Raw genomic sequence first — 25,715 nt, 5'->3', positions numbered from 1 at the left:
CCACCAGCTGTTGGTCCTTGCCTTCCAGACTCAAGCACTTATATGCACACATCTTATTTTTCTGTTTTATAATACCACTATAGGTTTTATCCTACTTTATGGATAAGAAAATGAAGCGTGGGAAAAAATGAGATGACTAAATTTGGCAAGACTAAGGAGAATTGAAATGCAGACTTAGTCCTGACATATAATACCATATAATGTATATGGTCTTCTTTTCTCAGGAATTCCTGCTGCATCAGATTTCAGCAGAGAAGTATGCTGATGATGTTGTATTTAAGCACAAGCTACAACATACAAAGGGCATCAGGATATGTCTAGATAAACTCATCAGGATATGTTTAGAATATAAGAGTCATTTAAGTTTGTAGGGAGAGAGAAAGAATGAGAATTTAGATGACTTTGACAACAGAACAGCTTTATCTAACCTGAGAATGACACACCATGGTCAGGTGTAGGTGGTAGAATGTACCTGTTAATTCTAAGGAAGAAAATCCTTTTGGCAGAATATTAGAAAGTCTTTATAAATATGGAATGACTGTTTTTTGCCTGTCTGCTCCATGGTCCCCCCCCCTTTTTTTTAACCAGTTAGGAAGTCAGCTCACTGTAGCCTATGACTCAAATGTAAAGAAAAATATTCTAATTGTAAGCAGTTTTAATGTTGATTAGAAATCAATAAAGATTATTAGATTGGATCTTTAAAAAAAACTATAGTAGAAATGTAATAAAATTTTTGCAGTTGTTTGTTGATTTATCACTTTATTAGTTACTTTTCTATTACTGTGAAAAAACACCATGACCAAGGCAATTTATAAAATAAAGTGTTTAATTGGGCTTACAGTTCCAGAGGATTAGACTTTATGATGGTTGAATAAAGGCATGGTGGCAGGAACACCTGAGAATTTGACTCTTAAACAGCAAGCAAGAGACACAGTGCTAATCTCAATGCTCACTGCTGCTGACACATCTCCTCCATTAAGGCCATACCTCCTAATCCTTCCCAAACAGTTCTACAAACTGGGAACCAGGTATATGAACATGAGCCTATGAGGGCTGTTCTCATTCAAACCACCACTGGTATTTTTCCAATATTGATTTATTAATGAAGGTTGCAGAAATGATTGTTTGTGTAGTTACACTAATTACAAAACATACCTCTTTTCTGTTTCTCAACACTATTACAGTAGATGTGTAGCAATTCCTGTAATAGAGTGATAACATTATTTTGGTAAATCATAATTTACTTAAGAGAATCTACAGAATATTTAGATAAAAGGTTTTATCTGTTACCTTAATGGTTTAAAGAACTGGATATGATGGTGCACTTCTGTAATTTCAATTCTAAGTTGAGGCAGGATTATAAATTCAACGCTAGCCTGGACTACATAGTGAGACTTTGCCTCAGAAAACCAGAAACTTGCAAAGATGGAAAGTTAAAAAAAAAAAAAGATTCAAAGAGGATCTGCTTTAAAGATGGGACTCTAAGTTTGGGGTCATGATTTTTGCCTTTAACCCTAGTGCTGGGGCACTAGGGAGGCAGAGCAGGCTATCTAGGGACAGACAGTGAGACCTTGTCTAAAAAAACAAAATGTTTATTTTTATTATTACTATCATCATTGTTATTTGTTTGTTTGTTTATTATTGAGACAGGATTTTTCTGCATAGCCCTGGCTATCCTAGAACTTGTTATATAGACTAAGCTGGCCTGGATCTCAGAAATTCGCTCACTTACCTCTGCCTCCCAAGTGCTGAGATTAAAGGCATATGCCACCACTGCCTGGCAGATATTTCTTAATATCTGTTATCTAGTCAGATTTCATATATTCAGTTAACTCATAAACATCTCTCACCTCTTTAATGTTTCGATTCTATAGAAAATTGCTTACAATCCCAGGTCTTGTCCTTATAATTTCTCACATGTAGCTTCTGTTAGTTATATTCATAACAGGGCTTCTCTTAATGTGTTTCTCGTGTGTTTTATATTTGACTCTTTTTTTTTGTTGTTGTTGTTGTTGTTTGGGTTTTTTTTTTTTTTTTTTTTTTTTTTTTTTTTTTTTTTGGTTTTTTTGAGACAGGTTTCTTCCTGGTTGTCCTGGAACTCACTCTACTGTAGACCAGGCTGGCCTTAAACTCAGAAATCCGCCTGCCTCTGCCTCCCAAGTGCTAGGATTACAGGTGTGCACCACCACGCCCCGTTTTATATTTGACTCTTACTATGAGCTTTGAACAGGTTCAGTTTTGCTACATGAGATTACCTCAAATATAATGACTTTTATCTTTTAAAGATTTATTTGGCTTATTCATTTTACATAGAAATTTTAAAAAATGTAGAAAAAGTAATGAAGTGACATTTGTGAAACTTTTCAGCTTAATGTATTTTTATTTTTTAAGCCAGAGGACAATCTTGCTTTAAAAGAAAAAAAGCAAAACAAGACCCAAAAACCCAGAGAAGGCAAACTTTAAATTTCTGCAGCTTCTTAAAGTAGGAAGATAAAAAGGAGGAAAAAGAAACTATGTCTTTTGAGTTAGGAAAAGTTAAATTTGTTTGAGTAATTCAGAAAATTGGGCATGTTCAACTTAGCCATACCCAGGGGCTCCATAAACAATCGCATAACTGGAGTTTTTTAGAGAGAGATGTTATTTGATAACATAATTATTATTTCAATATTTGATAATAGAGTTCAAGGTTCTTCTACTTTCTTTGGTTTTCAAAATAATGTATTGCTTGCTCAGAGTGGGCAAAGAATTGGATGATGAGATGGCTCTGTGGAAAAGATGTTGTTACCAAGCCTGCTGACCTGAGATTGATTCTTTACATGGTTGAAGAAGTATATCCCTCCCTCCCATCCTTTTTTCTCTGTAGCTTTGGCTGTCCTGGAACACATTCTATAGACCAGGCTAGCCTTGATCTCACAGATATCTGTCTGCCTCTGCCTCCTGAGTGCTGGCATTAAGCCAGCTGTGGGATAAGACCCAAATCAAAATGACAAAATGGTTTACTAGCACCTAATTATAACAGCCATGGCTGGTTGGTTTTGTGTGTGTATGTTAGTTACTCATGTATTGAAATACATTTGTCTATCCTTCACGGTTATTATTCATGCTAATACTCAACTCATAACATTTTTAGCCAGTGGGGCTTCTAACTGATAGCCTTTGTTTTATTGAGTATTGAGAAGAGCCTAACACATTTATTTTTTCCTTATGCCTTAGACTTAGAATCTGTCATTTCTTCACAAAACCCTGCTTCACTGTAAGCTGTAAATTTGTATTAGAAGACCATATTGTGGATACTAGGAATGTTCATCATACTGAGATGACTGTTTCTCTGAACCTTTTCTGGTGTATAATCCTAGTTTTTAAAAAAACACTTTATGAATTTGTATTGATCCTAATAATTCATGTTTGTTCACTTTTCATATGCTCTCATCTTTTTAGAGACATGTCTGACAGGATCTTCTTTTCCCACCCTCCAAAAGCTGAAATCAGAGAGTATACACTATTATGCTTACTCTTAGTTTTTGTGAATTCATGGCTCTCCCCCTGCCCCAAATTAGTTGATTATTTCTCAGAGCGAGGTCTGATTCTATAGCCTGGGCTGCAAGGGAAGATCCTATTAAAACAACAGCAGCAATAACCACAACCATTACAGTGTCATATGTCTGTAGTCTTAGCAAAGAGGCTAAAGGGTAAGGCCAGCCAGTTTACATTCAAATTTCAGGCCGACTAAGACAAAATCGTGTCTTAAAAAAAAAAAAATCAACCAAATATAACTACTTGATTGCATGAATTTCATTTGCTCGTGGCTATGGCAACTGTAATTTTTCTATCTATCGAAACCTTAGAGAAACAATTTCCACTTGCATTTTTCCACCTTAACCTTGTTAGTGTTGTTCTAGTTATCTTTACTGGTTATGCTGAAGACGGTTTTGGCTCTCTTTTTTGAACCCAATGGCCTTAATTGAGATAGCATTTCCATGCTGTAGAAGAGTGAACTTATCATTGTTGGCTATTTACTCTGTTAAACATATTAGCTTCTTTGTTTTCCTGCTTTCCTCTCTGGCAAACACCCTGATATATTCTGAGGATGTCACTCAGTGGTAGAAGACTTGCCTAGTGTATGCAAGGTCCAAAGTACAGTCTATAACTCTGCAAAGACAGCCCCTCTCCCAACATATACAACATATATGTGCTGTAGAAATTTAACATTAAGTAAGTTTCCCCCTTTCAAATAAGTATCTCATCTTGTGTTTCCTATTTTAATACATTTGTGTCATTTTAAGAACTAAGATGAGATATACTATGTTCAAATGTAATAAACAACATATATACAAATAATAGTAGATAAACATATCTATGTTCACAGTATTATACAACCATTAACCTTTTCTAGTTTCAAAACCATTTCACCACTTCATCAAGTATCTTCAGTGTTTGTGTTATTTGTAAGTATGTACCAACATGCCTAGCATGGTTTTTAAAGAATGACTGCTTTCTTTTTAACTATGTATACATTTGTGTCTGTATATGGGTTTGTGCATTTGAGGCCAGAAGATGGCATCGTCTCCCCTAGAGCTGGAGTTACACCTAATATGGGTATTGGGAATCAAACTCAAGTTCTCTGCAACTGCTATATCATCTTTTTCTTTTTTTCTTTTCCTCTCTTTTCCTTTCTTTCTTTTTCTTTTTTTTAGATTTATTTATTTATTTTATGTATATGAGTACAATGTAATTGTCTTCAGATACCAGAAGAGGGCATCGGATCCTATAATAGGTGGTTGTGAGCCACCATATGGTTGCTGGGAATTGAACTCAGGACATCTGGAAAAGCAGTCAGTGCTCTTAAATAACGAACCATTTCTCAAGCTCCCTGCTATATCATCTTTTAAGCTCTGAGCCATCTATCCAACTTTTTTTTTTTTTTTTTTTTTTTTTTTTTTTTTTGGTTTTTTGAGACAGGGTTTCTCTGTGTAGTCCTGGCTGTCCTGGAACTCACTCTGTAGACCAGGCTGGCCTCGAACTCAGAAATTCACCTGCCTCTGCCTCCCAAGTGCTGGGATTACAGGCGTGCGCCACCACGCCCGGCTATCTATCCAACTTCTAAAACTGGTTTTTGAACATTTAAATCTCCTAAGCTCGCCCTACTTTTTGAAAATGTATTAAGAACAAATACATTCCAATTCTTCCAAGGGTTATCATTGCTCCATGTATGAAGTTGAAATTTAACATGGCTAACAAAAGCCTTTACTTTCCCGTTTTTGCCATTTTGTCTTGTTTCATTTATGACTCTTTGTTCAGTATAGGCCCAGTTCTTCATTGTAGATATTCTATAAGTCTTTCTCTTTCCCTTTCTCCCTCCAAGGCAGGGTCTCATTATTAGTCACTGTCATTTTGCAACTTAACCCACCTCTACTTCCCATGTTCTGGAATAAAATGTGTGTGTCCCTCTGTGCTGCACTCCCTTCCCCCTTTTTAAACTTTTGAGACTAGACATCACAATATAGACTTGGCTGGCCTCAGAGTTGTGGTGCTCTTCCTGCCTTTTTTTTTTTAAAGCTATTAAAGATTGTTATATGCCCTTCTTTTGTACTTCTTTAACCCCTATTCCTTGTACTACTTTTAGGTTACCTATTTCACATTGTCCTTACTTATATATTTTTCTGGAACTATGAACCCATGATAGTCAAATGCTAGGTAATACAATACAGGCTGCAACTATAATGAATAGGATTTTTAACAGAAGTCAAGATTATTTAATAAATTATTTTTAAAAAGGTTTCAAAGATAGGAGGGTAGTTTTTGAGCTAGACCTCAAAGGAACCATTCCTATCAATACTAAAGTGTGTATGTGTATCCTTTCTTAGTAGCTAGCAACATAGTTGGGATTCAGTGAAAGGTATATGATTATAAACATAATAAGTTTAAAATGCAAATCATATCTTAATGGTATTTTAAAATACAGATTTTATCTGTTTGCTTTGCTTATTAGATTTATAAAATCTGTGTTCAAAATCCATGAAAAGAAGTTCTTTGTGTTAAAATACAATTTAATTCTTTATTTTTATCATTTTGTTGTTGTTGTCTGCATGTTGTGATGTACATTAATTACTTTATTGTTAGTTGGACAAAATAATTGATCAAAACAGCTTTAAGAAGAATTGTTTATGGTTCATCAATTATTTAGTTCGTCATGCTTGGGAAGGTATGATAGCTGCAATGTGACAGCAGTAAAATGATGGGAGTGGGTATGAGTCTTGTATTCTGTTTCACAATCCTTTTAGAATAGTTCCAACCACATTCCAAATTAAACTGTTTTAGAAGCACCCTCAGACATGCACAAGAGGTGTGTCTCCCAAGTAATTTCAAATTCCAGTAGATTGACAAATGAAGATAGACCTAATAGCCCTATATGAAGTTGTAATTGTTGAACTAAAACCACCTTTGATTGCTCAAAGTTATGGAGTTAGTGCTTCCATAGTTACCAGTACACTGTTTGGCATTTTATAGTACTCTGTGTTGTATTATATTTGCTTTCATGATTAGATGGCTTATCTTGATGATGGGCAAGTACTGTATGAGAATCATGTACTCATTTAGATTTCTGGCAAGTCCTTTCTGAACTGCTCTTAAACATGTTTTGTCCTTACTCACTGCCCAGTTTGAACCAGTCAGTCCTCAGCTCTCTTGACAAAATAATAACTTTTCTGGTGATTGTTGTGTATACTTACTATCATGATTCTTATCCTGCCTTCAAAGATGAAAGTATATTAAAATTATCAAATTATATAGTATACCTATTATATATACCTATTATATAGGTATATATAGTATACCTCTAATGTCAGTTACACTTACTTAAGGCTATTTGAAAAACTCATGCGATCTGCCCATTACAAAGACATCCTTATTTTATTACGTCCATCTCTGTAAACTCTTAAGGTTATACTCTTCCTAACCTGTTGTTTGATGATCCTTTGTTGGCCTTTGTTTTTCTACCTTACTAGTTCTTTGTCTCGATTCTTAATTTTCTGCCCTCATCATCTATTCTTCATGGCAGAACACTGTTTAGAAGAGAAGAATCTTATGATACCATCACTATTTCTGTAGGCACCAGCTATTCTTAGAAAGCTATTCCTGTTGCATAGTTGAATGTACCTCAAGGCATCATGGCAATCAGACAGATGTTAATGTAAGTAAGAGTTGAAAAAACTCGACAATTCTGATGTAAAAGAGCTTTTGGTTGTTTTTTAAGGATTTGTCTTAAAGGCTATAGAAAACTTGCCATTTCTGATTTGATTTGACTTTTGATTTTCTTTCAACTAAAATCTCTTGTGAGAATCAGCCTTATTTGCATTTTGATTGCCTCTCATAAAACCTACCCAGAATGCTAAGAGCTTTGGTTGAATCCCAAGGTAGATGTAGGAAGACAGAACAATTCCATCTGGATAGGTTAATATACCCATGGCTTCCTTGTTGTATGGAAATGTTATAGTTATGAAGCAGCATTTTAATAGTTTTCATAGTTTATAGCTTATTCATGGTCATTCTTTAATTTACCTGTTGGAGAAAAACTGTTTTAAAGTTTTTATTGAAATTTTCTTTTTCCACAGAACTCAACAAAAATCCAGTGGAAGGCTTTTCAGCAGGTTTAATAGACGACAATGATCTCTATTGTTGGGAAGTCCTTATTATTGGTCCTCCAGATACACTTTAGTAAGTATACTGGAACTGACATCTTCACTCCTTCAACTAAAATTAAAACTTAATTTTGAAAATTGAAAAAAATTCTAAAGTAGCAAGCAAAATGGTTATAGCGAGTATCATTTAAATGTGATCATGTGCAGAGCCCTTGTGTTATGCTTGAAGCTCTAATATCTAAAACATGTTTTTAAAAAGATAACTTCAGAAATTTAAGCTATGTTGCTGCTGGAATAAATATGTTATGAAAAGCTTTTTCTAGTGAGGTTATATGTAACACACACACACACACACACACACACACACAGGGTTTTTCTCTGTAGCCCTGGCTGTCCTGGAACTTTCTCTGTAGACCAGATTGACCTCAGAATCAGAGATCTGCATGGTTCTGCCCCCTGAATCCTGGGATTTAAGATTGTGCTGTGTGCTACTATTGCCTGACTGTAAATAACTTACACACACACACACACACACACACACACACACACACACACCTTCTATAATTTAGGATATTAATTTTTGTAAGCTTGGAGGAGAAGAGAAAATTTCATCTCTAATTATATATTTATGTGTGCTTCTGTGAGATTATGTTCATGTGAATGAAGGTGCACTAGGAGGCCATAGCTGTTGGATCCCCTGGAGCTGGAGTAACACCTGATTATAAACTGTTTGATATGAGTATTAAGATCAAATTCAAATCCTTTAGAGGCTCTTAACCTCTGAGCCATTGCTCCAGCCAAAAGAGAAAAAAGTCCTATGCAATTTAGAGAAATTTCTCAGTAGTTAAGAGTACTGAGGTCCTAGGTTCAATTCCCTATGGAAATGATTTTCCTTCTCTTGTTTACCATGCCTTGACCCCAAAGGAAACACCATAATTAAGGATGACAGTTTAACTATTTTTTTAACACCACTTTTTAAAAATAATTTATTTTTCTTTTATGTTCATTAGTGTTTTGACTTCATGTAGGTATGTGTGAGGGTGTTTGATCTCCTGGAACTGGAATTATAGACAAGTGTGAGCTGCCATGTGGGCTCTGGGAATTGAACCCAGGTCCCCTGGAAGAGCAGCCAGTGCTCTTAACTGCTTAGCTACCTCTCCAGCCCCAGTTTTACTGTTCTTAATGCCTTATTTATTAAAGAATAAGATTGCAATTTTTTTCTTTTTAAAAACAGCTCCTTTTTATGTAATTAAATCAATTAATATCTATGTGTATGGTGTTTTGCATGCATATATATTCACTGTGTTTGTCTGGTATCTGAGGAGGTGGATGGCATGGGAACCTCTAGAACTGTACTTGTAGATGGCTGTGACCTGTCCACCAATAGGTGCTGGGAATTGAACCTAGGGCCTCTGGAAGAACAGCCAGTACTCTTAACTAATGAGACATCTCTCTGGCCCAGAGATTTTTACATAGAATGTATTCTGTATATCTGTGTTTTACGACTTAAGGGAACTTTCAAGGTCTATTTTAATAATTTTATAACCTGGTCTTCACAGAGTATAGTTTATAAGACTATATTTTGTTAGTTTAGTGTTAGGACATAAAATAACTTATTAACTGACTACCAGTTGTTGAAAATGAGGCGAATGAGCTAGAGAATGATAACAGATCTTTACATCTGCAATTCTTTGGGACTGCACTTCCTTCTTGTAAGTCCTTCCCCCTAGCCCTCAAGTAGCTGTTTGAATATATATATGTATATATATATATTCAAAAAGTGGATATATATAAAAAGAAGGGCTGGTGAAGATGACTCAATAAATGTTTGCTATAGAAATGTGATGCCAATTCCCAGAACCCATGTAAAAAAAGTGTAATGTAGTAGCCTGTGTTTGTGATCCCAACACTCCTGTTGCAAGATGAGAGATAGAAATAGGAGAATTAACCCAGTTATCTTGGAGTAGACATTTGGCAGAAATGAGGGAAGCTCCCTCAAAAATAAGGTGGAAAAAGAGAGGAAAAAGTTAAAGCAATGTGGGAGTTCATGTTTTACACAGTGGGCAAAGGGTGGTTCATGCTTTGTTATAGTTTTTAGCAGTCATTGTTGCTCATATGTTTGTTTTGTTTTTGTTTTTGTTTTTGTTTTTGTTTTTGGATTTGGTTTTTTGAAACAGGTTTCTCTGTGTAGCCCTAGCTGTCCTGGAAATCACTCTGTAGACCAGGCTGGCCTTGAACTAAGAAATCCGCCTGCCTCTGCCTCCCAAGTGCTGGGATTAAAAGCTTGCGCCACCACTGCCCGGCTTCACATGTTTCTTTGAAAACAACATATGTTTCTTTTAAAATTGATATATTTGCATCCATCAGTTTTGCCAGTTGATTTAGGTGAATCTGGTCATGGCATGGCATTAGGATTCTTTCATAGCTGCCAGTAGCCACCGGAAACCAGTTTAGAGATAACTCTCTCACAATCACATTGTTATTTGAGGTAAATTTTATAAATTTTGCAAATCATACTATGTAAGTAACCTGGTCTATGATCCTAACACAGTTCTGGTCTGTTCTTCATGTTTATTCTTCTGTGTTTAAAATAGTGTTTGGTTTTATTCCCTCCAGGCATAGTACCTCTAGGGGATACAGAGGAACATTTTGATGATAGGATTCCTTTACCCTTAGTGTAGCTATAAAATAATGAGAATTATTCTCCTAAACCAAGTTCTTATGGAACATTGTTTAGGAATCCAGGCTTAAAGCTTAAACTCTTAAGGGATCACTGAATTTTTTATCCTTACATGCATTTGTGTCAAGTATTATTAGTTGATCAACAAACACACACACTTCTGGGTTTTTAAAAGATAGCTACTCGAGCATGTGGTGCAAACTTTTAATCCCAGCACCAGGCAGCAGGGCTCCATAGTGATACCCTGTCTCATATAAAGTCCATATAGTAAGACCATTTTAGTTAACAGCTCATTCTTTTTATTAACACCCCATTTTACTGCCCCCTCCCTGCGCACATGTGTGAGGCCAGGTTGGCCTCAAACTCAGAAATTTGCTGGCTTTTGTCTCTTGAGTGCAGGAATTAGAGGCATGTATAACTACTGCCCAGCTTATTTTTATTATCTATAATTATGTGCTCATGTTGTAGAAATTTTAAATCCCAATCCCGAGTTTCTACCCTCCTTTGATCATTCAGTTCCTGGATAAAAGACACACTCAAACTTTGTATTTGTAATAAGCCTTAATCAGCATTAAGAGCTGGGGAGATATCTATCCTCTATACTATTATTTCTGTTTCCCAGCCAATAGTCCTATTATATAATTTGCCATGTTTCTTCTGGATTGCAGTTAACTCTAACTGGCCATACAACATGGCCATTACTTCAAGATTAATCTAACTGGTGGCAGCTTCTCCTCCATTCACTTCCTTCTTTCCCTTTCTCAAGGTTTTCCTCTGACCTCCAGCCCTGGAATCCTAATCCCTGCCTATGTCTGTAGGCTGTGAGCATCTTTATTTACCAATGGGAAATAACTTGGGGCCCAGGTCACATAGCATCAATTGACTCTACTTTAGGACTCTCTGGTCTTTGGAGCAATGCTAATACTGGTCTTGAGGAACCAGTATTAGCACTAGAATACAAGCAATATCAAGCCAACCCAGTACATATACAGGTCTCTGTGTAGGTATGTGTATGTGAGTGGAGTTGCTTCTCAGAGGTTGAACTTGTAAGATCTCGTTGGAACTGTGCTTGTAGTGGTTGTGAGCCACCTGACTCCTCAAACAGATCAATGCTGTTAACTGCTGAACCATCTGCCATCTATTCAACTCTGATTGTGGGTTATAAAATGTATTTCTCACTGTATGTTTCTAAAAGTGTTGGCTGTTGGTTTGTAATGTGAATAGCAGACATGTTTGTGGCAACTTTGAATGTACTAATGAGACACTGGCCACTTTATCCAGTGCTTTTCTGAAATCTGTAACTTTTGTTTAGGGAAGAAGAGACCGTGTGCCTGGGACAGGTCCTGAGAAAATAGCTAGAAAGGTGTCAGGACAAAGGACAGGGAAAGACTTTATAAATGGAAGCTTTCTAAAATGTTACTTGTTGGGGGAGATAGGTACTAGGACAATTTTATTAGAGTTTGAAAGAAAAACCCGAGATCTGGCAAACTAAATCTTAATAGCTTCTTAGTGGAGGACAACGGAGGAGAGAAGGAGAAGACCCTGCCATTTAAACTGTCCACATAAGAGGTTAGTTTACATGGCTGTGGTGGAGGGTGGGAGGGAGCTTAGAAAAAGAGTAAGGAAGCACAAAATGTTGGGGAAAGGGCCAAGTGGTAAGGCAGTGGCTCTCAACCTGTGAGGCACAACCCCTTGTGGTGGTTGAATGACCCTTTCATAGAGGTCATATCAGATACCATCCTGCATATCATATTTACATTTATGATTCATAACAAAAGCAAAATTACAGTCATGAAGTAGCAGCAAAAAATTATTTTATTGTTGGAGGTCGCCACAACATGAGGATTGCAACATTAGGAAGGTTAAGAACTACTGTGTTAGGGAAGTGTGCTTACAAAAGAAAGATAAAGGGCTGGAGAGATGGCTCAGCAGTTAAGAGCACTGACTGCTCTTCCAGAGGTCCTGAGTTCAATTCCCAGCAACTACATGGTGGTTCACCACCATCGTTAATGGGATTTGATGCTCTTTTCTGGTGTGTCTGAAGATAGCTGCAATGTACTCATATATAAAATAAATAAACCTTAAAGGAAGGGGTGGATGGGGGAACAGGGGGAGGGAAGAGGGCTTATGGGACTTTCGGGGAGTGGGGAGCCAGAAAAGGGGAAATCATTTGAAATGGAAGTAAAAAATATATCGAATAAAAAAAAAGATAAAGAAGACAAGGAAAAGCAGACAGACTTAAATGACATTTACAAGGCTGTTAATTCTAAGTACTTTATAGTATGTTCTTAAAAAGCACTTATTGACTTAAGTGCAAGAAAGTGATCTTGTAGTTATTTCAATAATGTGAAGAGGATAGACTGATTGAAAATAAGTTGGCATGGATTTGAGTGGTATTTAAATCTCAGTGATAGTGGTCTGAGGTGTTAACTCAGAGAAAGTGTTATGCCAAAATTCTGTAAAAATATGGTATGCTGTTTTGTGATAGTATAACTAACCTTCACTTAATTACTAAAGGACACTCCACACTATTTACAGTCTGTGTAATCAGTGCCTAGTACATTTAAGTGTTACTTTAAGACTGATAGTTGCCAGGGCTGTTACAGAGAGAAACATCTTGAAAAACAAAACAAAAAGATTGATAGTTACTGAGTATTTATGTAGTGTGATGGCTTATATGCTTGTTCCAAGCAGTGGCACTATTAGGAGGTGTGGCCTTGTTGGAATAGGTGTGTCACTGTGGGTGTGAGCTTAAGACCCTCACCCTAGCTGCCTCGAAGTCAGCCTTACTAGCTGCCTTCAGATGAAGATATATAACTCTCAGCTTCTCCTGTACCAGTGAGTATCTGGATTCCTGCTTTGATGACAATGGACTAACCTCTAAACTGTAAGCCAACCCCAATTAAATATTGCCTTTTATAAGACTTGCCTTGGTCGTGGTATCTGTTCACAGTAGTAAAACCCTAAGACATGTAGTTATTTTACCCATCTTCACCTAGCATAATGTTTTTAAAATCTGTATCCAATATTGAATTTTTCTAGTGCTGCCAAGAATAGATTTTCTTAGCCAGGTTTGCTGGTGCATGGCTTTAATCCCAGTATTTGGGAGGAGGCAGAGACAAGCTGATCTTTGAATTTGAGGCCAGCCTAGTCTATAGAGAGAATTCTAGGACAGTCAGTGCTACAGAGAGAAACCCTATCTTGACCCAAACCGCTTCCTCCAAGTAACTTTTCTTATGTGTATAACATTTGGAAAGAAAGGACCAAGCTCTTTAGGCAAGTGCTGGACCACTGACAGATTCTGAACCCCAAAAAAGAGTTTTTTGTTTTTGTTTTTAATTGAAAAGGGGGTCTTGATATGTAGTTTGGGTTACTTTAAATTCAGTAGGCCTTCTGCCTCATACTTTCCAATGCTAGATTATAGGCATGTGCCATACCCAGTTAAGACTTTTGTGATTTAATTTACAAAAATAACAAAAGGAGGTTTTGTGCCAGAAATATGACCTTGGTTTTCAAATGTTCAGCAGTTGGTTATATAATTCCTTAACATCATGTTAATTGTTCTACCAATACTTTCTACATGGAGAAATATTTTTACTTCACTGCTACTTCAATGTCTTTTTTCTTCCCCATAGTCAAATCTTTTTATGTGTGAACAATAATAAATACAGTCTGTCTGTCTACTTTGTGATTTTTACCTATGAGTTCTTTAGTTCCTCTGTCCTAACTTGACACTGAAAGTTTGTATACTCACAAATTGGCTGCCACTAAGCCAGGTGGGTTTTTTTTTAATTTTTTAATACATTAATTATTTTATTTATTTATTTATTTATTTATTTATTCATTCATTCATTCATTCATTTATTTATTTATGTAAGGTGGTTTTTTGGGGGAGTGGGTAAAGTGAGGTAGGAGAGGCACAGGTAGATGATCCTTAGGTAAAGTAGAGGATAAGTGAATCCATTTAAAAAAAACATTTGAGAACTGGCGTATTTATTAGAAAAACATCTGCCTCAAAATTTTTTAGGGCAACACTATTAAGTAAATTTGACAATTACTTATTTAATTACACAATTTAGAGGGGCAGTAGCTACTTTTTAGCATGAGAATTCCAGTCAGATATTGTGAAGCTTTTGAATGAATTAAATCAACCAAAATGAAGTGACCTGGGAGAAATGAGGTGCAGATATTTTGTAGAGACTTTTCTAATACCCCTTTACATATATTCTTGGCTCTTTTATGGATTTCTAGCTTTCTCAAATTCTGTCTGTCTACTTATTTTCTACTCTAATTTTAAAATGCTTATTTTTAAGACTAATTACTTTCTTTTTAATCCTTGATATCTGTGCTACATTTTATGTTCATCCCTCCATGGGAAAAAAACAGCTTTTAAAAAAACTAAAAAGATTGTGTTCGTGTGTCTGAATGAGTAATATAAACATCACATGGGTGCAGGTGCCCCTGGAGGCCTGAAGAAGGCACTGGATCCCTGAAATTGGAGGACCAGGCAGCTGTGAGCTGCCACATGCAGATGCTGAGAACTGAGATGCTCAAGCCTTTGCAAGAGTAGTAAGTGCTCTGTGTCATTCCTCCAGCCCTACATCGTTCCTTTTTCATGGTTATGCTTTATACTAGCTTTATTTTATTTTTTTTTCACTTCTAGCTAATTTCTGATGACTTATTATTTGGAGGCCAGGTCTCATGTATCCAAGACTAGCCTTCAGTACCTTGCTATATATTAGAGGACCTCTGTTCCTAGTTGTCTTTCTGCTAGTCTCCTCCCATTGCCTCAGAAAGTAGTTTTATTCCTTTTTTAGAGACCTTTATTTGTATTATGTACCACCCTCTTTTAATCCCCCACCCTTAAAATCAAGAGAAAAGATCTTTCTCAGGCTGATATGGTCTTTATTATTTGACTAGGCTGGCCTTGAACTTATGAGAATCACCTTGAGTTGCCAAGCATGCACAACCACACAGACTCTCCATATATAAATGTTAATTTTTTCACCAAATTATCCCCTTCATTGTGCGCTTTACCATTTTTCCATTTAATCTTTTATGAACTTTTTCTTACTGTTTTCATCAAGTGTGATTTTCTTTTCAGACTCTGAGCCCTCAGCTTACCTCCTTACTATTTGGAAATATTTGATATTAATAGCACGCCCTAGCTCCCCACGTCCCCTTTAATGTTTACCCTGTGCATGCAGTGCCTATGGAGTCCAGAAGAGGGTGGCTGATAGCCTTGGAATTAGAGTTACAGATGCTTGTCTCTGTGTGTGTTGGGAATTAAAGCCTGGTTTTCTGGAATATCAGCTAGTTCCCTCAACTGCTAAATAATCTCAAACATTTTTTAAGCAGAAAAAAGTAATAAAATCCAGTATTTATAATTAAAATTTCAATCTGTACTAAAATGTGCAAAGCACATTAAAAGGATCCCATGTCTTATATCCTACAGTTGATAACTGTTACATGTAACGTGTTGTTCTTATTGTTATTATTGCTGTTATCATCATCATCATCATTTGATTTTGTTTTTGAGACAGGGTTTCACTATGTATCTTTGGCTGTCCTGGAACTCACTCTGGAAACCAGGCTGGCTTCCAACTCAGAGCCTGGCTTTTTTCTTTTGAGATAGGATCTCTGCCATTTTTTCTTTCCTATATTCTTTTTAAAGATTAATTTATGTTTATGAATGCACTGTAGCTGTTTTCACATATATCAGAGGACATCAGATCCCATTACAGATGGTTGTGAACCACCATGTGGAATTGAACTCAGGACCTCTGGAAGAGCAATCAATGAGTGCTCGAACTGCTGAGCCATCTCTCCAGCCCCTCACATTTTTTTTAGTATACATATATAGCAATATCTCTATTCATAATCCCGCACTACAATCCTCCAAGCTCATAACCACAGTGACTAGAGACTTCCCCCAAACTTGAAGGATGAAGAACAGCATTCTGTTGAGTGTTAACATTACACATGGGCTTAAACAGACCAGCAAATAGTCAGCAGGATTGGAACCTGTGCTTGGAGAAAGGATTTCTAGTCTATTGCCTTAACCACTTGGCTGTGACCACAGCTGTGTTTCTATTTTTATGTCAGTGTACAAACATCTGTACCCATCTTTTAAAAATTACTTGTTAGTGTGAGTGTGCATAATGTGTATGTGGGTATGTGCTCCACAGCATAGATAAAGAGGCCAGGTGACAAATTTGTAGATTTTGTTCATTCCATCCATCTTTAAGTAGGTTTTGGTGACAGGGCTCAGGTGTCAGGCTTGTGTATCAAGTGCCTTTATTTCCTGAACCATCTTATCAGTCTAATACACACCTTTTAGAGATTGGGTCTTGCTGTGTAGCCCAGGATGACCTTGAGCTAGATATTAGGTGCTAGAATTCCATGTGAATATCACCATTTAGTCATTTTTGCTTCCTAAGGCTGACTTGATTTCTTTTAGCTGTATGGACAATTAATTGTGAGTTGCCATTTGGGTGCTGGGAATCAAACCTATATCCTCTGCAAGAATAAGTACTCTTAACAATTGAATAATTTCTGTAGTCTCCAGTTAGCATTCACATAATTCATCTGCTCAGGGATTGCTATTCACAGTGGACTGGGTCCTCCCATGTCAGTCATCAGTCATGACAATCTTTCACAGACATTATCATAGGCAAATATGACCCAGAAAATTCTTTAATGGAAGTGTTCTCCTTTCAGGTGGTTCTAGGGTCAAGTAGATAATAAAAACTAACCAAGACACAAGCCATTTTCAGAGTGTTACTGGGTAGTACATTAGATAGTACAGACAGAGTATCAATATTGCAGCATTTCCATTCTGGAAAGTTAGTAGTATAAAACCTCTCTGGGAGACGTTTTTATTTATTACTGTCCTTCTACTGAAGTTTTAATATATGATGAAATGAACAAACGAGATAAATAGAAGTATGGCAATCTGATACCAGAAAGGGAAATCACAAAATATATGCCTAAACTTTAAGATGAGAAAGAGGTCTGGGTATGACCAGAGCATAGAAGAAAGATTATTTGAAACCAATATAGAAAATTCAGCAAATTGAATCATGTAGACAAGATTAAACTTCCTGAATTTCATTTGAAGACATATACTGAAAAGACTTTTACCATATCACCAATAATCTGATCTGGACACCTCTGTTTCCAAGTGTTCCTTTTAGTTTTTCTAATTACCTGAGAGTTTAGCAAAGCAGAACTTATAGTAGTTTATTAAATTGTGTATTTGTATTTAGGAAACTAGTATTTTTGTCTACCTTTTTTGTTGGCTTATCATCTGTACCCTTTTATTTGTCTGATTGAGTACTTATAAAGAATAACTTAAATTCATGAACCTGGTTTTTCTTTTATTTTTTCAGTGAAGGTGGTGTTTTTAAGGCTTATCTCATTTTCCCAAAAGATTATCCCCTCCGGCCTCCTAAAATGAAATTCATTACAGAGATTTGGCCCCCAAATGGTAAGTTTTCTAATTTTATTTTCACATTTGCAAGTTTAATGATCTGTCACTAAAGATTTCACAACTATCTCAGTAAAAGTGCTAAGTGATTTTATGTTTTTTTTTTTTTTTGTGTGTGCATATGGTCTTGTAATTGACTCTAAATACAAAGGTTCTTAGGTTCTTTCCTTCCTTCCTTCCTTCCTTCCTTCCTTCCTTCCTTCCTTCCTTTCCTTTCCTTTCCTTTCCTTTCCTTTCCTTTCCTTTCCTTTCCTTCCTTCCTTCCTTCTTTCTTTCCTTCCTTCCTTCCTTCTTTCCTTCCTTCCTTCCCTTCCTTCCTTCCTTCCTTTCCTTCCTTCCCTTTTCTTTCTTTTTTCTTAGTTTTCTGCTTTGTTTGGAGATGAGGAGTAGCAGGCTTGAGTTCCAGATCAGCATGGACCTTACTATGTAGCTAAAGTTTGCCTTGAACTTTTGGTAATCTTTGTGTACTTAAGTTGCCAATTGGTCGGCTTACAGGCAAGAGCCGCTACCACACTCTGGGAGTGTTTACCTAGCATGCACAAAATCTTAGATTTGTTCTTCAACATTGCATAAAATGTATGTGGTGATGATACAAACATGTACTCTTCTAGCTATATAACAAAGAAAGTTGTAAAGGTGTATCCCAAAATCTTATAGATTGCAGAATTATTTATGTTAGCTAAAAAGTTATGGCTAAAAGTTAGCCATAATACTAGTGCCTATCAGTTGATGAAAGTAAAAGCAAAATACTGCATATACATATAATGAAACGTAATTTGATTTATAAAACTGTTTGGTATGATTTGGTAACAAAAAAGTGAAACCAAATGCCTTTGGTATCTGTCAGTGTCTGCCTTCACATGCACGCCATACACAGGCATATGTTTATACATGGAAAATAAATATTTTTTTCAAATTAACAAACAGATGGAAGCAATCATTTAATAATTCCACTTATGAAATTTCAAGAATATGCAACTCTGAAGAGTATATTCATGGTTGTTTAGGACTGCTGGACAGCTTGAAGGGGAGAAGGGTCAATATAGACTATAAAAGAATTTGTGGGGGTGGTAATGACGACAAAAGTTCCTAAAAATGTGTGTGCTTTGGTTGTATAACTGAGAAGTGTACTATATAGAAACAATTGGATTGTATGCTTCAACTAGATGAATAATGTGTTGGGTGTTAAAGTTGTTATGGGGATAGCTGGTAAAATTGTTCAGTGAGTTAAAGTTCTTGCCATGGAAGCCTAGTAATCTGAGTTTGATCCCTGGAATCCATATAGAGGTAGAGATCGCATTCCACTAAGTTATGCTCTGGCCTCTGCACATGGTCTGTGGCCTATGTGTTCATAGATACACACAATAATAATAATAAAATAATTTCCAAAAACACTACATGGCAAATAGTAATTTGTGTAGCTTAGATGTATTTCAGTTTAGACCTCTCTCTCTCTTCTGTTGTTGGTTTTTACTTGTTTGTCATTTTGGTTTAGTTTTTTTTTTGTTTGTTTGTTTGGTTGGTTGGTTGGTTCTTTTATTTTTGAGACAGGTTGTCACTGTAACATTGGCTGGCCTGAAATTATGTATGTAGATCAGGCTGGCATTAAACTCAGAAATTATCCTGCTTTTGCCTGTCATGTGCTGGAATTAAAGATTTGTACTGTCATGCCTAGCTTTCATACAGGGTTTTCAAGTGGATTTAGTATTAGAAATAAATCCATTTGTAAAGAGCAATGAGATGAAAGGGAAAAAATAACAGACAAATCATTGTATGGGGAATTAAGAGCATTTTGGCAAAATAAATGCAAATATTAAGTGTATAGCTAGCTATAGAGTTAATAATTAACATCTCACAGAGAACATAGTTGTCATCCAACATACTTTTGGAAAGGTTGCTTAAATCAGAGATCACTAGAATTAAACAGTGTCAGTATAGAAGAACTTTTGTCTTGAATAAGACAGCCATAATGGCATCAGTGTTTATTTCTGATGGCTATATAAATGACATATTTATTTTAAAAGTGTGATTCGGCATGATTCTAATTTTGGTCATTCAACTTGGAATGCATTCTACCAACATTTAATGATGAATCTTGAAGACATGATAATTGAAATATGACAAATTTAAAAGAACAAAACTGATTGTGTGATTCTGCTTCAGTGAAATATTTAATTAAAATAGAACGGGGCATTTTAGATACTGAAGATTTAGGGAAAGTAAAAAATTTGTATAGGCAATTTGATTTGAGGAAGATGTATAGTGGTTGTAATTGTGTATCATTGTGATTTTTAATTCTTAACTGAGAAATGGCAAAAATTGTAATTTTATTTGCTATATATAGTACAATAAAAATAAATTTCATGTCAACAGATATTAATCTGTTAATTAATGAGATAGATATTCTCATTTTTGAAGTGACGTGTGAAATTAAAATATTTTAAGATTCTATAGCTTTAAATCTAAAATGATTCAAATTTAAATGACTAGTAATTGTTTTTGTTTCTTGAGACAGGGTTTCTCTGTGTAGTCCTGGCTGTTCTGGAACTCACTCTGTAAACTAGACTGGCCTCTAACTCTTAGAGATCTTCCTGCCTCTGCCTTCTGAGTACTGGGACAAAAAACATTCACCATTACTGTTCTACCAAATGATTGCTTTTTAAAAGTCATTTTCTTTTAAAATTGTTATTATTATTATTGTGGTGTTTACTTATGCATGTATGTATGTATGTATGTACATATGTATGTATGTATCCACCCATCCTATCTATCTATCTATCTATCTATCTATCTATCTATCTATCTATCTATCTATCTATCTATCTATCTATCTATCTTATCTGTCTATCTATTATCTATCTTATCTATCTATCATCTATCTATCTATCTATCTATCTATCTATCTATCTATCTATCTATCTTATCTATTATCTATCATCTATCTATCCTATCTATCTATCCTATCTATCTATCTTATCTATCTCTCTCTATATATATATATCTTATCTATCCTATGTATCTATCTATCTATCTAAATATCCATCTATCTATCTATCTTATCTATCCTATGTATCTATCTATCTATCCATCTATCTATCTATCTATCTATCTTATCTATTATCTATCTATCTTATCTGTCTTATCTATATATCTTATCTATCTATGTACCTTATCTATTGTACCTATCTTATCTATCTATCTTATCTATTTATCTATATATCAGGTCGTATCATCTACCCTTGGCTGGCATGGAACTCAGAAATCTGTCTGCTTCCACCTCCTATATTATGTGATTAAAGGCATGGGCCACCACACTATATTATTATTAATTTGTTCTGTGTGTATGGGTGCTTTGCCTGCATGTAGGTGGGTCCTTGTATATGTGTACCTGGTGCCTCAAGATCACAAAAGTGGGTTTTGTATACCCTAGGACTACAATTATATAAGGTTGTGCTGCCACATAGTTGCTGGGAATCAAACTCAAGTCCTCTGGAAGAACAGCGAATATTCTTAACAATGGAGTAATCTTAACAGACCCAATAATGATTTGGGGGTCGGGGGTTGATACAAGGTCTCATGCATTCCAGGCTGGCCTTGATCTTGTAGCTAAGGATATCCTTGAACTACTAATCTTTCTATTTATGTTTACCTCTTGAGTGTTGAACTTATAAATATGTGCTGTCATGACTGGTTTATAGGATGCTGGATGTGGGACCAAGGCTATGCATTCTGGGCAAGTCCTCTTTTCTCTGAGCTACATATACCCTTCAGTTCCTATCTTCCAAATCTTGATCTTAAGTAGATTCCTTCTGATGGAATTATATACAATTATTCCATCTCATTTTTTCAAAGACAGTTCCTTATTTTGTAAAATGTAGGGGAAAACATAAACAACATTTTGGGCTGAATGTTAACAATGTTTAATACTGTTCCTTTTTTATTTGTTAATTCCATTTTGTTGGATTTCACAAGCAATGGGAGTGGGTTAAGAAGAGAAACCTCAGTTAAAGGGAAGTTTCTGTATAAATCAGCAAAAACATGAGTTTTTGATTACATGTGAAGAGTAATTTTGCTTTACAGTAGGGCTTCCAAAAGTACTTGTTGGATTGATTAATTTTATATCCCTTGACATACAAACACCCACCCTCCCTCCTTTCCTCCCTCCCTCCTTCTATTTCTGTCTCTCCCTATTCCCTCAGTCTCCCTGTGTTCTTTAACCATGATTTGGGATAGGAAGATTGCTAACAGGGACAGTTAAAACTCTTTCAAAACAACAGCCAACCAAACAAGCATACATATGTTATTACTGACTGAAATCTTTTTTTTTTTTTTGAAAGTCTTATAACAGTCTTTTTTTTCTTTTTTTTAAATTTTTTTATTCGATATAATTTATTTACATTTCAAATGATTTCCCCTTTTCTAGCCCCCTCACTCCCCGAAAGTCCCGTAAGCCCCCTTCTCTTCCCCTGTCCTCCCTCCCACCCCTTCCCACTTCCCCGTTCTGGTGTTGCCGAATACTGTTTCACTGAGTCTTTCCAGAACCAGGGGCCACTCCTGCTTTCTTCTTGTATCTCATTTGATGTGTGGATCTTTTTATACTCAGAATATTTATTTATTCCTACTTGTTTTGTAAACTTCTTCAAGTAATAATAGTATTTTTGACAGAAGACATTTACTGTGAAAAGTTACTTTTATTAATTGCTGATATAATTATTTGAATATGTTTATAGATTAACACTGTAGGATTTTTTGAGAATATTTACTTTTGGATAAAATAGTGCAAAGTGAGATATAGTTGTGTCTTTCTTTATCCCCTATAAAATTGAGGATATTTCTGTATTTCTACCCCACTGACTGTTACTATATGGAACTTGCATTTAAAATGAGTTTGTGAAGTAGATTATGAGTATCACTTATTTATTTTAAAGCTTTTGTTATTGTGTATATTTATGTTTATGAGTGTTCTGTCTGCATATATGTATGTGTACCATGTACCCATGGATGTAGGACAAAGGTGTTGGCTCCCCTGGAAGCAGAATTACAGATGATTGTGAATTGCCTTGTGGGTGCTGGATATTAAACTTAGGTCCTCTGCAAGAGCCCCAGTGTTATTAACCACTGCAACATCTCTCTAGCCCCTATTTTATTATTTTTAGTATGTGGATGTTTTGCTTATATATATATATGTCTGTATACCACATGCATGCCTGGTATCCACAGAGGCCAGAAAAGGGTGTCAGATTCTCTGGGACTGTAGGGTGTGAACTCTCATGTGAGTTCTCAGAATCGTACTCTGGTCTTCTGTGAGAGCAGCCAGTGTTTCTAAAGATATATTTATTTATTTTATATATGTGAGTACACTATAGCAGACTTAGGACACACCAGAAGAGGGCATCATATCTTATTACATTTGGTTGTGAGCCACCATGTGGTTGCTGGGAATTGAACTCAAGACCTCTGTAAGAGCAGTCAGTGCTCTTAGCCGCTGAGCCATTTCTCCAGCTCATGGCCAATGCTTCTAATCACTGAGATATCTCTCCAATGTGTGTCTTTCTTTGAGTCTGTTAATTTTTATTATTATTACATCACCCTCCCCCTTTAAAATTTTTATTTGCTGAACCTTGAAGACCATCTTAACTAGAATTTGAGAGAAAGACAACTGTAAATGCTGAGAATAAAGAATTGGAGAAGTAGAAAAGAAACGGCATGTCCTTTGAATCAGGGACAGCAATGGAGGTCTGCAATTACTTGTAATTTTAAAGAATGTAAAATATAGTTAATCTGTAACATTCTTAAAAGTTAGTAGATTACATTTAGGAAATCTCCATGTAAATAATGTTTTATATACATAAGTATCACATTTGTAATAGATTATGTGTAACCAAATTTAAACAATTCTTATTCTATAATTTTACAGTTGATAAAAATGGTGATGTTTTGCATTTCTATTCTTCATGAGCCTGGGGAGGATAAATATGGTTATGAGAAGCCAGAGGAACGCTGGTTACCTATCCATACTGTGGAAACCATCATGATTAGTGTCATTTCTATGCTGGCAGATCCTAATGGAGACTCACCTGCAAATGTAGATGCTGCAGTAAGGTATTTGCCTAATAACTGCTCCTTCTATCCTTTACCCTTTTTATTCTCTCTTAATAAAACTCAACGTGAAACTTACTACGTATATGCATCTCTTTGTGTCCACATTTTCATAAAAATAAAAATTTATTATGTATAATGGATTATTTTGTATAATCTATGTATAATGGATTATTTTGAAATATGTAGGATAAATACGGTTATGAGAAGCCAGATATTGCACAATATCTAGATACTGTGCCATAGCAAATTTTATCTAGTTGGCATACATTAATTCCCTCACTAATTTTTTAGTAAGAACAATTAAAATCTATTCCTTTTCATTAGTATTCAAAATAATTAATGGATTTCATTATGATATATGTTCATAAAATTATCTTGTAGTTGTCTTGGTTTGAGGCTTTTTTTTTTTTTTTTTTTTTTTTTTTGGTTTTTGGTTTTTTCAAGACAGGGTTTCTCTGTGTAGCCCTGGCTGTCCTGGAACTCACTCTGTAGACCAGGCTGGCCTTGAACTCAGAAATCTGACTGCCTCTGCCTCCCAGAGTGTTGGAATTACAGTCATGCGCCCCCACCGCCCGGCTGAGGCCTTTTTTTTTACTTCGAAAAAATAAAAATTAAAAATTACTATTGTCTCTGCATTCTTTGAATGGTTGTTATAGGAAAGAGAAATAAAGGCTAAGTATTTTTGTGAGCATTTCCTGGTATCTACTTGTTTATTAAAAGTTGGTTTTGTTGCCGGGCGGTGGTGATGCACGCCTGTCATCCCAGCACTCTGGTAGACAGAGGCAGGCAGATTTCTGAGTTTGAGGCCAGCCTGGTCTACAGAGTGAGTTCCAGGACAGCTGGAGCTACACAGAGAAACCCTGTCTCGAAAAACAAAAAAACAAAACAAACAAACAAACAAAATCCAACATGCCTTCTTGATCAAAATTCTATGGTCAATAGTACTAGAAAAAGCATACGTCAAACCCAAAAAAAAGAAAAACAAAAGGCCAGGCGGTGGGCGCACGCCTGTAATCCCAGCACTCTGGGAGGCAGAGGCAGGCGGATTTCTGAGTTTGAGGCCAGCCTGGTCTACAGAGTGAATTCCAGGGCAGCCAGGGCTATACAGAGAAACCCAGTCTTGGGGGTGGGGGTGGGGAACCAAAACCCAAAAACCAAACAAACAACAACAACAAAAAGCATATGTCTGTAAATTAAAAAGCAGAACCTTTTCTGCTTTGCTCTGTCTGGCCTCAAAATAGTGTTTCTCTTTGTGTAGTCCCTGCAGGCCTGGCCTGGAACTTGCTCTGTCAACTTGGCTAGCCTCAAATTCACAGTCAGAGAGTTTTTCACTTAAGCCACCAGAAAGAAGTCACAGCCACATGTTTTTCTCCTGCTTTTTGTCTATTTCTTTTAAGTGCCTGATGAACCAAACCTTTTAAAAGTTTTTTTTAATCAAAATGCATAACAATAGCTGGGCTACAGAGTGCATTCCAGGATAGCCAGGGCTAGCTACACAAAGAAATCCTGTCTTGAAAAATCCAAAAAAAAGTAAGCAAGAAGGCAAACAAACAAGGAAGGAAGGAAGGAAGGAAGGAAGGAAGGAAGGAAGGAAGGAAGGAAGAAAGAAAGAAAGAGAAAGAAATTAAACTGATTACAAATGTTCCTTCTCTGCATATCCAACCACTCCCAGATATTAACATTTTACAAATGTGTTCTTTTTTTTTTTTTTTTTTTTTTTTGATTTGATTTTTTTCGAGACAGGGTTTCTCTGTGTAGTCCTGGCTGTCCTGGAACTCACTCTGTAGACCAGGCTGGCCTCGAACTC

The 25,715-nt window shown here is 36.0% G+C and overlaps 1 protein-coding gene across 1 annotated transcript in view; it reads left to right on the top strand.

Moving 5' to 3' along the window:
• LOC127673293 (uncharacterized) overlaps nucleotides 1-25,715 on the top strand; it is an 882,259-nt gene that overhangs the window by 361,675 nt on the left and 494,869 nt on the right. Inside the window, exon 4 of the mRNA XM_052168860.1 lies at nucleotides 17,709-17,806. Within this exon, the coding sequence (XP_052024820.1) occupies nucleotides 17,709-17,806 (98 nt within the window). The remainder of the gene's footprint in view (nucleotides 1-17,708; nucleotides 17,807-25,715) is intronic.

This window comes from Apodemus sylvaticus, chromosome 22, assembly GCF_947179515.1.
Source record: "Apodemus sylvaticus chromosome 22, mApoSyl1.1, whole genome shotgun sequence".
NCBI lineage: Eukaryota > Metazoa > Chordata > Mammalia > Rodentia > Muridae > Apodemus > Apodemus sylvaticus.
This window is presented reverse-complemented; position numbering and strand designations above follow the sequence as displayed.